This window comes from Aplidium turbinatum, chromosome 4 (genome assembly GCF_918807975.1).
Source record: "Aplidium turbinatum chromosome 4, kaAplTurb1.1, whole genome shotgun sequence".
NCBI lineage: Eukaryota > Metazoa > Chordata > Ascidiacea > Aplousobranchia > Polyclinidae > Aplidium > Aplidium turbinatum.
In genome coordinates this window covers 44740623-44753466 of record NC_137475.1, presented here as the reverse complement: position 1 = coordinate 44753466, position 12844 = coordinate 44740623, and the positions used below count along the sequence as shown (strand labels likewise).

Here is a 12844-nt window from a genome sequence, read left to right as displayed (position 1 = left end):
ACAACGGCTCACCTCGACATTCTTCTTATCTTCACCGAGTAAGATGTATGTCGCCTCCATCACCTTCCGGACGTCTACAGGAGGATGGATGTAGCTTCTGATCTCCGATATGGTCGGTTGCCTCAGTGACATCACAACCGACTTCATTCTTTCAATTTGTGCGAAAAGAGCGACAAGTTCCTCAGCTTTCTCTATGTTCGATGTTAGCTCTGCGTCCTTTCCTAGGTCGTAATCCTTCATCCTGGTTTCGAACGCAACTTTTTTATTGTTCAAAGCTTCCAACAGCATCGCGTTACTCCGCATTCCAATGGCGCGTTGGAGCTTCAACAAGACGCGGTATCGTGTAATATCAATAAGCTTCTTTCGCGCGGTCATTATGCATTGACGATCTGGAGAATGGATCTCCATGTCGACATACATCTCGAATCTCTGGATCTTTTCCTCCAAGTCATCCCTGGAAGTTAAAATCCTTTTATCAGTGATCGAGCCAAGAGATATCGTTGTTTTGAGCAAAGACGATATTTTGAAAAGGAAACAAAAAAGGAAACTTGTAAGCAACAATAAATTTATAAATTGTTCTGTTTCCACTTCATATGAAGTTGGTTTCACTAAAAGTCCATCAGAACTTTTGATTTGTTAAATTTTATGATTTAAAAGAGGTGAATCTGTAGCAAGATTTAATATACTGTAAATACATTAACGGTCAAAATAAGCGCTATCGATTTATGTTAGCCATTTATTTCTCCCCATTTAGCACAGAGGTAGTCTTCAGGACTAGATTTAAACCAAGGATTGATCCTAACTTTTCATTTCAACATTTTCAAAGAGGTTTATCTGCTGGATCCAGAAGTTCAATGGTCAATTGAAGTCGCGCAGTTCCATAGAAGTTTTGTTCCGAGCAGCAACCTCTAAACATAACGTCGCATAGCCATCATATGCAGCTGATGGCATGACGACAGCGGTTCGACGCCGCTGAAGGGCAAACAAGTGTGTACCCGGCAGAACACTTAGTGGCACGCTTGGAAGTGAACACGGAGATTGGCTTCTTTTGCTTTCCCGTCCACTTAATCTAAACCTTTAACCACCGGGCGTAAGCCTGGATACGACATCAATTTCAATAATTTCAAAAAGACCAATTATTGATCTTACGGTTCAATATCTTTATCTTTTATCGCATTCTCCAAACTGCTTTTCATGGCATCCCGAAGCATAAGAGTTCCCTGGACGTCTTCCGCTTTTTTGAGTAATTCCTTCCACTCTGTGTCTTCCGGATTCCAATTACGAAAATCGGAGGATGATATGGCTTTTTGGAGAGCATTCCTCATGAAAGTAGTGTCCACGCTTGACAACGCATTCCGTAAATCCATCTTCAGAGTATCCACCTGAAAATTGATAAGGAAATTATATTCTTTGTCAATCTGAATAAAATATAAAGAGCTTGTAAATGTAAAGGTATCTTTAACAAAAAGTTTTAAAACCAAACATTTAATGCGAAACCAGCTGAACTAGGCTTTGCCAGAAATCCCACACATTTAAGCAAATGTTTCTTTTATTTTACAAAAAATAGCAGCTGGTCTCTCATAATGGGTTCGTGCTATGCGATTGTGGTGGGGTGGGGCAGGAAATGCATGCTCGTTGCAAGAGAAGGTGATTCCTTGGATAGAAACTGTTGTAAATTGACGTTTATTTTATGTATGTTTGTACGTTATGGTTTCTCTGCTCGGCGCGCTTTACCTTGATTGTTTTCTCTGTTCGCGCCTCTTGGCTCACTCAATCTCAGCAAGCTCGTTTTCATTAGAACCTTTCTTGCAGTGTTCAGTTAGAGGGACTTTCTGTTGCTTTATGTTCTGATCGTGCGAGACTGACTTACTTTGTTTGCTTTATATTTATGGCTTGTGTTTAGCAGATGTACTTCGTTTCTTAGTTCATTAAAACCTATTAAATGGTCGTTTCAGGAACAACTTGTTCGTTTCAACGTATGACAGTTGCTCGATTGCGAGAATCTTCATTACCAGACTGAGAAAACTTCTTAGGAAGCTTTTATCCAATTAGTTTCGCATGTACTTGAAGAGACGGTTATAATACGAGAGATATATTCGCTGTCAATCAAAACCACTAGAGTTTATTGATCAAAACCTGTCCGTACGTCTATGGAAAAGAGATACAAGGATTGATCCATAGATTGGAAAAAAGGTTTTATTGGAAAGTGCTTATTCAAATAGAAGTCAAGCGAGTAGTTTTCAGATTAATTTAGTTAGTTCAGACTGTAAATGCAAAAATTGAACTCAAACTTTCGACCTACCCTTCCGCTTCAAAGGACGATACCTTCAGCAACGACATTTCTTGCTATAAGTATTAAGACTATGCACTTGATTGAGTTTCGCTTTTAGCAGCATGATCGTTGCTTACTTCACAGTGTAGATACTAGCGATCTGTTTAAGCCTGATGCTGCGAGTTCATTGTGGTAATATCGAATTACACGAGCTTTCGGAACACAGTTTCCTAGTCATGTGCTATGACGAATGGTGTTGAATTTAGTGAGTGGTTCTTTCATGTGGCTCTTTGGTTTAGTTTGAGACTGCCGGCTGTTGAGTTTCTGTGCTGTTAGGCGCTATTGCTGTGAAACTTTGTTGAATCAATTGTTAGTAGATTAGGTTGATTTTTGGATTATGTCTGCTTATGAAGATGGCCTCTTTGAAACGTAATTGTGCCGCGTCATTTTCTCTGGCAATAGTGTGACTATATTGTGATGCTTTCCCAGTCCGAGGATAAAGATTCAATCAATCAAACGCAGCCTGCGTGTTTCAGCATCATAGTAGTTTCGGGTGGTGATTGACGCTTTTCTAACCGATCGCTATTATGTATATTCGCTATTCTATTGCGCTCGTATACTAAAGCAAGTACTTTGGAGGCAACCTTCGGACGTATGTGACACCAACCTCCTTTTCTCTGCCCTTCAGTGACTTGTAAGCTTTGTAAGCCTCAGGATACTCCTCTTTTGGAATGTGGAGACTATCTGCGTGGTCTATCTGATCCTGCATGCTCCGTAGAGTGTATACGTTTGCGTTGGCTTGACAGGCTCTTAGCTTGCATTCCATCAGGGAATCTTTAATCTGACAATCAACAATTCAAATTGAAGGCAGGAATTTAAAAACCATTTTAATTAAGTTACATTATTTGAAATAGTTTAATGGTCAAAGCATCTTCCTGTTTGTAAACAGAATGATTTTTCATGACCACCAGCACCACATCGTTCAATAGTCTATATGGTTCACTGTTGCTTTACAAATCTTTAACATTCTTTGCTTAAAACTGTTTTATGTGACTTTAGCAGTTCACTTAAACCTTCAATCCAACCGATAGAAAAGTTTCAATAATGCGATAGTTACCTGTTAGGCCATTACGGGATATTGTAACCTACAATATTATACTACTCATTACTCAAGGTATCTTGGAATTGTTTTTGTAGAAAATAAAAAGTTATAAAAGTCAAAACAGAAATCTTTTCAAGCACAAGTCAGACATGATGATGTTTTTGGAGTCAATAAAGCAATTTCTCACGATAAGATAGACAGTGAATTAACAATGTTAAAATATTTTGTAATAACCGTGGTTGGGAACATAGGCTACAATGCTTAATGTTGGTTTATACGGCGGGTTAATGTACTGAACGAACAATCCGTCACACGTGTATTCGATGCTCAGTCAAAGCACGGCGCTAGTTATACTCTCGGAGTATGCGCTTGAGCAGGGGTCACCAAACTTTTTTCTCTGATGGCCGGATTGCTGCGAGATTAACAGCTGCGGGCCGAATGCAAATTGCGAAAAGATATACAACTATTTAGAATCTCTATTGACTTGAATTGTCCAAATCCTTCTGCTGATGATGTCTAGTCTGGCTGGTATGACTTGCCTAAACAGAGATATCGCACTGATGAAACATTGGTGTTTTGAACAACAAAGTTTGTGATGTCATAAGAAGAAACAATATGGAAAAATCATTAGCAGGTTGCGTGTAGCTCAGTGGTTCTTAACCTTTTTTTCCCCAGCGCCCCTTTTCAGAGATTTCCATAGTCTGGCGCCCACCATAATATAAGGGCTGTAGCCTACTAATGACATTTTCTTCCAAGACTATAAGGCTAGCCTACAGCCAGTAGTAATTAGTTAGTAAGAAAAAACTAGTTTAAGCCGATGTTAGTTTTAATACTAAAAAATCAGCACAGATGTGCCTTAAGGCTCTTAACTTAAAAGTCTTAAGGCACATCTCTGCTGATTTTTTAGTAGTTAGTAAGAGTTACACTAATAACCATTATTGACTGACTATTATTATGACCAGTCCTTATGGTTTGCTTGCACTGCCTGCCCGCTGTCCCTGCCAAAAGCTGACCACAAAATGCCATTTACTTACTACAAGGAAAGGGAAACAATGCCCATTATCAACAACAAAGACCATGCACAACACCATCCGACGTCCACGCTTGTCGGATGGTGTTGTGCATTGTGCTGTATAGGCCAACATAGAATGCTCTGAGAGAGAATCACTACTTCCCTTGTTAAACACAATCTCTATACTGTATATAGCTCCTCATCCTCGGTGGATTCTCGTACCCCCAGCAGAACTACTAAAGCAAATTTGCAGTGAGGAAAATATCGTTACACCTTCTGAATGTAGCGCCCCCTATAACGCCCCCTGAATATTTCCGCCCCTCTAATAGTTAACAGCGCCCACTAGGGGGCGGTAGCGCCCAGGTTAAGAACCACTGGTGTAGCTCAACAGCAACGTCAGTCCTTTACAAAAAGTTTGGTAACTTTTTTCCTTAACAGTTGTAGTGCAGCTGTTATTTCCGCAGCACGTGGCGGGTGGATAAAATCAGTTCGCAGGCCGGTTCCGGCCCGCGGGCCGTAGTTTGGTGACCCCTGCGCTTGAGCAACGCATTTCAAGACTGCTCTCCATTTAGCGGCACCTAGTGGATGGAAGAGTTCACAGACAACACTTCAACAACAATCGGAAATTTTACTTTGTCAATCTCGGTGACCGGCCCTGCGTCAGACGTTCAAAGCCTCTACAAGTATGCAAAACGGCCAGGAATATTCTATCAAAGGCTTAGTCAGTCCGGGGATAAGATTCAAAACCAACCAACCAGCATGTCAAACAGGATTAAGACACAATATGAACTTAAGTTTTTGGTCATCATCGATAGAATCTGCATCCCGGCCATGTCTGCAATCGTGCCATGCAACGCTGTGGCAACATCACTGTTTCCTATTGTTGTCAAACAATGAATACCAACCCGTTCCATGCGTTCAAATAGTTTCTTGAAGACGATGTTGGAGGGCTCGGTGATCTCGGGAGGGATCCGCAAGACCTCCGCCACATCCAATTGCTTTCGGAGCCTCTTCATCGCCAAAAAATCAGAATCCGGGTGTTCGGCGTCGTCTGTTATCGGTTTCAAATCTTGAACAATCTGAAGAATCAAGTTACTGTTAAGTAAGAAAATACAAGTTGATATGTTTACAGTTTGTTACTATTCAGCTTCGGCTGCATAGCCGAGTGGAGCTACAAGACAGTCAGAGGCGTCCTTATACTTTTAAGAAGTTATCATCTGCCAAGCAATGTGATCGCATGCAGTGGACAGTGTTGTAAACTTAAGTGAACTCGAAAATGCTTTGGAGTCGAAGCAACATCTTGGTCCACAATTTATTTACAGCTTAGCTTGGTTAGAAGATTCTTCTGCTTGTTATAATGACAAGGTACTCACCCTAATACGCTTCTTTAAGATCTGCATAACTTGGTTGGAGTCAGAGATGAGCTCATGTGGGATGCCGAGGTCCTTCACCTCATTCATGGCATGCTGGAGCCTCCTCGCACAGTCATGAGAGGAGGCGGGATCTCGCGCCTCCTCTGTGACGATTCTCAAACTCTCTCTCGCCTGTGACGTCATCGGAAGACAAAAGTCAAAGTCAACAAAATGAAAAAAATTTCATTAAAATTGAAAATTTTTATGAGTTTTGTCAAACGCTCTCCTAAATATTTAATCACGTGACCAAGCGGACAGCTCATCTAACCAACTGAGTGGATCATCACGCAGGTCTAAGCTTTATGACATTTTCTCAACAAAAGTAAAAGTGGCGACGTTACATGATGTTGGCTTATAGAGGAGAAGCGTGGAGGCCAAGAACAAAACAAGAAAATGCAAACGGGGAAAACTTTCGAACGTTGTTGGATCAAAAGATGAATTGCAGCTATGATGCTTCCATTAGGTGGTATCTTTTAATTCCACACTCCATTTAATCGCAATTGTTGTTTCTGAGAGGCATCTAACCTTTACACAAACGTTCAAACCACACATGAATGGCTAAGAAGAATACTCGCACCAGCAAACACATGGCACGTCCAAAAAATTTAAACAAAAAAACACAAGACAACTCACAAGATAGAAGGAAAGATGCAAAACGAAAGCATGTGTTGTAAAATTTAAAACTTTTAAAAGAAAGCGTTACCCATTTTCAAATTGCACAGCATACATGACAACTTGAAACATTGTTTCTGATATTTAATAATTAGTTTTTCTATACGCGTTTTCGCTTCATTGAACGACGTTTGCAGAGATCTAACAGCAGCCTAGCAGAGCCTTCCAACAAATGAAGCCAGATGACCTTCCTAATATGAACTCACAGTTAACCGTTCCTCCAACAAGTCCAGAGTTCTTTGTGGTTCTGTCAGTTCATCTTCTGGTATCTGAAGATCTTGAGCGAATTGGATACATTCTTGAAGTTTATCTTTGTGCGATTGCGCAGCTGTTGGAACACTCGCTTCTTCTGTTAAGAAGACAAGCTTCTTCCTTGTCTGTAATAATATTAAAGATTTACGCTGTTGCCTGCTGAACCCAATGGATAGAGTGCTAGCACCTGAACCGGTAGGCGTGGGTTCAAAACTATGCCGGGTTAAACCTTATAAAAATGACATTGAATCATGTTCTGTTCATTCATGTGGTTTGTAGCAACCGACAGAACTTTGCTTGGTCGCACGTTTTAAGAACATGAACAACCTGCTGAACGTGAACAAGCTTGTCGAACATGTCAATTGGTTAGCGCGTCACTTCTGGAACGAAGAACAACCTGTTGAACGTGAACAAGCTTGTCGAACATGAACAACCTGCCGAACATGAGTTAGCTTGTCGAACATGAACAACCTGCTGAACATGAACAAGCTTGTCGAACATGAACAACCTGCTGAACGTGAACAAGCTTGTCGAACATGAACAACCTGCCGAACATGAGTGAGCTTGTCGAACATGAACAACCTGCTGAACATGAACAAGCTTGTCGAACATGAACAACCTGCTGAACGTGAACAAGCTTGTCGAACATGAACAACCTGCCGAACATGAGTGAGCTTGTCGAACATGAACAGCCTGCTGAACATGAACAAGCTTGTCGAACATGAACAACCTGCTGAACATAAACAAGCTTGTCGAACATGAACAACCTGCTGAACATGAACAAGCTTGTCGAACATGAACAACCTGCTGAACATGAACAAGCTTGTCGAACATGAACAACCTGCTGAACATAAACAAGCTTGTCGAACATGAACAACCTGCTGAACATGAACAAGCGTGTCGAACATGAACAACCTGCTGAACATGAACAAGCTTGTCGAACATGAACAACCTGCCGAACATGAGTGAGCTTGTCGAACATGAACAACCTGCTGAACATGAACAAGCTTGTCGAACATGAACAACCTGCTGAACATGAACAAGCTTGTCGAACATGAACAACCTGCTGAACATGAACAAGCTTGTCAAACATGAACAACCTGCTGAGCATGAACAAGCTTGTCGAACATGAACAACCTGCTGAACATGAACAAGCTTGTCAAACATGAACAACCTGCTGAACATGAGTATTGAGTAAGCTTGCTGAAGTTGGTCGAAATCTACAAAATACACAAATATTCTTAGTAAAGAACGGCTACAGCACTCCTCTTATGTCTCACCGTGATGCGTTGAGCAAGTTGACCCAAAACGTTATGGGCTTCTTGTAGTTGGGACTGTGTGATGAGGAGTCCTTCTGCTTCTTGGATGTGCTTCTTCAGGTTAATCGACTCCTCTTTTCCGGACTTGGGAAGGCCTGCTTCCGCTACCACAGCGTCCAATTCGGCCATCACCTGCGAGCAGCACATAGTTGTTGCAAGCAATCTTATGCAATATCACGGTAAAGTGTTATTAATAAAATCATTACTGCAAAAGCTTAAAAATCAGTCGAAATGTATTGTTGTTATATAATTATGCGAAATATAGATGCGCAATCTACTTCAAGCGGAGATGACGACTAAATATAAATACTATGTGAATTACTATGTTTAACCGATGGTGTTTGCTTGCTTGCTTTTGGCACAGAAACACTCTCTTTCCTGAAGTCGAGATCTAATAAAACAATACCTTCAAACGTCGGTTTAGCATCTCAAGCACTTTCTGAGACTCTTTCAAGTAATCTTCAGGTATGTGGAGATCTTCTGCTGCGCTTCGGGTTTTCTCGAGCTTCGTCACGCTGGACAGAGTCGCGTTTGGATCTCTAGCTTCAGTTATTGTTGTTTTAAGATCGTCCAGTACCTGAAAAGTGAGCGCGATATGTGACTGGGTGCAAGTTCTTATGTGTATCTCCACTTCTCTGTCTTCTATAATTCGTGGAAGACGGGAAGTGGAGGTACACAGAAGAACTTGCTGCAAGAATTGCAACGAAAAAATGGGAACTGGCCATACCACCCCTACTGAAACGCTGTAAGCCCTTTACAATGACAACCTTGCTTTCTCTTCCCCTGGTGCTCTCGTCCACTTCACCCCATCCATGGACTAGCACAACTTGGATCATGAGGCTAGAATTTGATTATCGAAAGGTTGTAGTTCAAACAACCCAAAAGCATTGCACGCTATTTTACTTCATAATATAAGTGCTGTAATAATAATAATCCATCTACTTGGCACCTGAATCTCCACATTGATGGATGAGTGGCCAATACAAACACGAAGCTTTTAGTCAAATGCTCTATTCTTAAGCGGAAGAGAAAACTCCGCTTTAAAAAACTCTTGTGAAGACAGGATGCTGTAGTTACAAAATGCATTTTCCAATGTATCTTTTTGTGACGACACAATTTCTGTAATCTTCTTACTTCTATTTCTTTCCTGCTTAAAATGTGGCAATACCTTGGCAACCAATCAAAATAAACGCGTGTCGTCGTCGGCTGCAAAGTGCAAACCAGCGGCATAAACTACCAGCTTATTACGTCATACAAAGCCATTCCCAGCCCACTTTTGATCTTTCCAAGTTACGTTGAAAAGCGGAAGGCTTTCTCGAACCGGTGTGACAATATCTAACGAGTTCTCTTCAATGTTGTGCACTTGCAAGTTGCAATGTAACTTTATTTGATATTTTGTGTGTAAAAGAAAATTCTTGTTTGTGCTGTGGCATTCTACTGTATTGAACAACAAAATCCATCAAGTAATCGATTCACCAGTTATTGCGTTTGTCACGTCACATTGAAGAGCGTGAATAGAAGGAGAGTCGTTACATTGTCACAATGTCTCAAACATCGCGCTTACAACACTGTATCTTTACGTACGCGACAGAATCAAATCAATACGGTTTGAACTCTTGAATGTTCTTACTTCAAGCTGCTTCGTGAGCAAGGTGAAGGCTTCATTGGCACTCTTCAACGAGTGCTCTGGTACTTTCATGGTCTTGGCCAGTTCGATGTGTCTCTGAAGCTTTTCGTAAAACTCTTTGGTAACAGGTCGAACTAGAATCGCCTCCTCAGTGAGAGAGTTCAATTCGTCGAGAATCTGTACCGAAAATTTTGTTTTTAGAACTATTCAACGCTGTGTTTCTCTGCCAGCACAAACAATTCAATCCATTTTTGATTCATATATTCATCAAAAATCCAGATCAACATGCTAAAATGAAAGCAACAGACAACAGACACTCCAATCTCTGGAAGTGTCAGAACTAATCGTAAAAATACGAAAGAAGAATGTAAAAAAGAAAATAAGTCTCAATAGTTCTCAATACAAGTTTCAAAAAAAAGTCTCCATACAAGTCTTAAAAAAAGTCTGAATATTTCTCAATAGACACCAACAGACCCCAACCTAGCTCCGTCCTTTTCAGTTGCAGTTTTGCCTTTTTAATAATATCTTTGTATCAGTGACTATTCTGTAAAAACCCTCGTTATTCCCCAGATTTCTTTACAAAACCCGTTCCTGTTTAGGTTACATTGTCTATTAAATAACAATGAATGATGGTGACGTCACTAACAAACACAAGCGTCCACTCGCCTTGATCCGGAGTTTCAATATTTCTTTTGTTCGACGCGCTTCGTCCAAGATTTCAGAAGTGATGTTCACCTCTTCGGCCATCTCAATCTGTTTGCTGAGGTTGACCAGGCAACTTCTTCCTGATGCGGTGTTTCGAGCAGTGAGGGAGAGATCTTTCAAACCTTCCAACACCTAGAACAGGAGAAGTTGACTTGATCAAGAGGTTTTCATTGAACAATTAGTAACTTTGAAAATAGATCTTCCAAACTAATACAACAGAAATAGCCCACTACTTGAATAGGATGATGGACGAGAGATAATTACGAGAGAAAACTGATGTTATCACAATTTATTGTTGTTTCCGCGTTTTGTTTTTCAAACTTCATATTTTACTGAGCAGCGACACCAAGTTAAAATTGATGGAAAATCTTAAATTTAAAAAAAAAATGAAGAACTCTTGTAACCTTGCAACTCTGGTAAATAAATTTTGGGCAAAATTTGAATACGACTCGGCCAACAAACGTTTAATTTGAAAAGTAACGAAGAGAACAAGCTCGATTGTTTCACAATAGAGACCAATGTCCTGGCACAGAGAACATACTGTAATGAGAGAGAATAAAGACCACCAAGCTCCTCCCAGACAGCAAAGCCTTTCCTATGTACATTAATTAAACGTTTGCAGAAGTTGTAGCAATGTAAAAAAACGAATATTGCTGTCAGGGCTATTAGTTTCAACTTTACAGTCTTCTATTAGTCCAACTTCCCAGCTAATCATCATCATCATCATCATAATCCATGTAATCTAATATAAATCTCAACTATGAGAACTACGTATATCGATCTGTATAAAGGCCACCATGGAGGTGAGCATAAACACGACTGAACTGTTCAATCTGAAGCCAAGGCCGCCCACCTCAACTCGGTTGTTCAACTTCTCAACCGCATCCACTCCATCTTGAAGTTGAAGAGGTAAGATGTCGAGGTTGACGCAAGTTTGCAATTGACGCTCCAGCTTCTCCAGCACATGCCTGTCGGAACTTGTCTTCTTTGCCTGCTCTATGATCTCAGCTAGTTCATCCAGTTCCTGTGAGGATCAGAAGTTTATTTTTAAATATTGCATGCAAATGTTAACATTGAATTTAAATATTTGTTTCTTCTTGAATAAGATACTTTTATGGCTTGTTGATTAATGCCTGAACAAAAGAAAACACAATAATTAGATTTCAACTTCATCATTTGTTTACTACGAACTACTGCTCTTGATGAACTGCTATAATAACCAACTTTTACGTAGTTAAAACGTAGTTAATGAGCTGATGATAAGAAATAATGAATTGCACTTCAGGGAGATTCAGGGTAGGGCACACAGGTGGATGGACTATGGAATGACCGGGTAGGAAGCTGGCCTTGGGAATCCTTGGCCGGATTCCGGATTCCACAATCCACACCCCTGATTTAGGATTCTAATAAAAATTATTCTGCATCAAAATCGACTTTACTCGGAGTTTGTTCACTAAACAGTAGGAAGCATCGTATGAGGCTTTGAGCTGATCTTCAGGGATGTGAAATTCTTCCATGACTTTCAGCAAAGCTTGAATCTTTTCTAAGCATGATCTAGACACGGTTGGTTGGTTTGCTTCGTTTGTGACGTGTTTCAACTCCTCCATCGCCTGTGCATTAAACCGTGACAAAACCAGTTAGTTCAAAATTATATATTAAAATATTATTACAGCTACATAAAAACAGTGGGATGACACAACGAATAAGGCGTTGGCTTTCCAATTATGCAAACCTGGTTCGACTCCCGGCTTCAGCTGGTTGTTGAAAACACCGCTCACCTCTACCTAGGGTGTAATAAATTGAGTGGGCAAAATTGCTGCAGGAAAGGCGGCTAAGAGAAAGAAATTGGCCACCCTACTTTGCTTATTGTCGAAGGCTTAGTACAATGAGAACCGTTACCTTCTCATACCCGACACTTCAATCAAGTTTGGGACCACCTTTACCTTTTACGTAAAAACAAGTAATGTGACAATGTCGTATATAAATATGCGGAACAAGATTGAATTTATATGCAACAGTTGTGGTTGAATGTTTGCGAACTGGAGTTAGGATGCTGAACACATTGTTGGATGAACATACTGTATTTTAAGCAAAAACAGGTTAAATCCCACTAGTAAGCCTTAAGGCCAAAGCAGAATGAAATGAAGTATGAGCAATATACGGACCTGGAGCTGCAAGTTCATGATAGTTGCCTGATGGCGTGCTCACGATGAAGTTTTGTAAAAATAACATTCAACTTAGGACAACAAAACAAAATACAAATGTTCACTAAACGTCGCTGAAGATGAATCCACTGTAGTTGTCAAAACGTTTGCTCAGCGTTTGGTTTGGTTTTGGAATCTTTATCCTCAGACTGACAAAGCCTTGATAGGTTATTCCTGGTAGTTTCACATACTTTTAGAGACTCTTGACGCAGGGCCAGTTACCGAGATTGGCAGAGTGAAGTTTTCCGATTGTTGAAGTGTTGTTGT

General features: G+C 40.5%; 1 protein-coding gene across 1 annotated transcript in view; it reads right to left on the bottom strand.

Annotated features, from left to right (window-relative positions):
• Positions 1-12844, bottom strand: part of LOC145769524 (uncharacterized) — a 42787-nt gene that overhangs the window by 1504 nt on the left and 28439 nt on the right. The window contains exons 22-33 of the mRNA XM_082581174.1: positions 11813-11983; positions 11227-11397; positions 10335-10505; positions 9672-9845; positions 8448-8618; positions 8003-8173; positions 6677-6847; positions 5760-5930; positions 5292-5465; positions 2940-3113; positions 1150-1382; positions 13-454 (exon numbers count right to left, since the gene is read on the bottom strand). Of these exons, the coding sequence (XP_082437300.1) occupies positions 13-454; positions 1150-1382; positions 2940-3113; positions 5292-5465; positions 5760-5930; positions 6677-6847; positions 8003-8173; positions 8448-8618; positions 9672-9845; positions 10335-10505; positions 11227-11397; positions 11813-11983 (2394 nt within the window). The remainder of the gene's footprint in view (positions 1-12; positions 455-1149; positions 1383-2939; positions 3114-5291; positions 5466-5759; positions 5931-6676; positions 6848-8002; positions 8174-8447; positions 8619-9671; positions 9846-10334; positions 10506-11226; positions 11398-11812; positions 11984-12844) is intronic.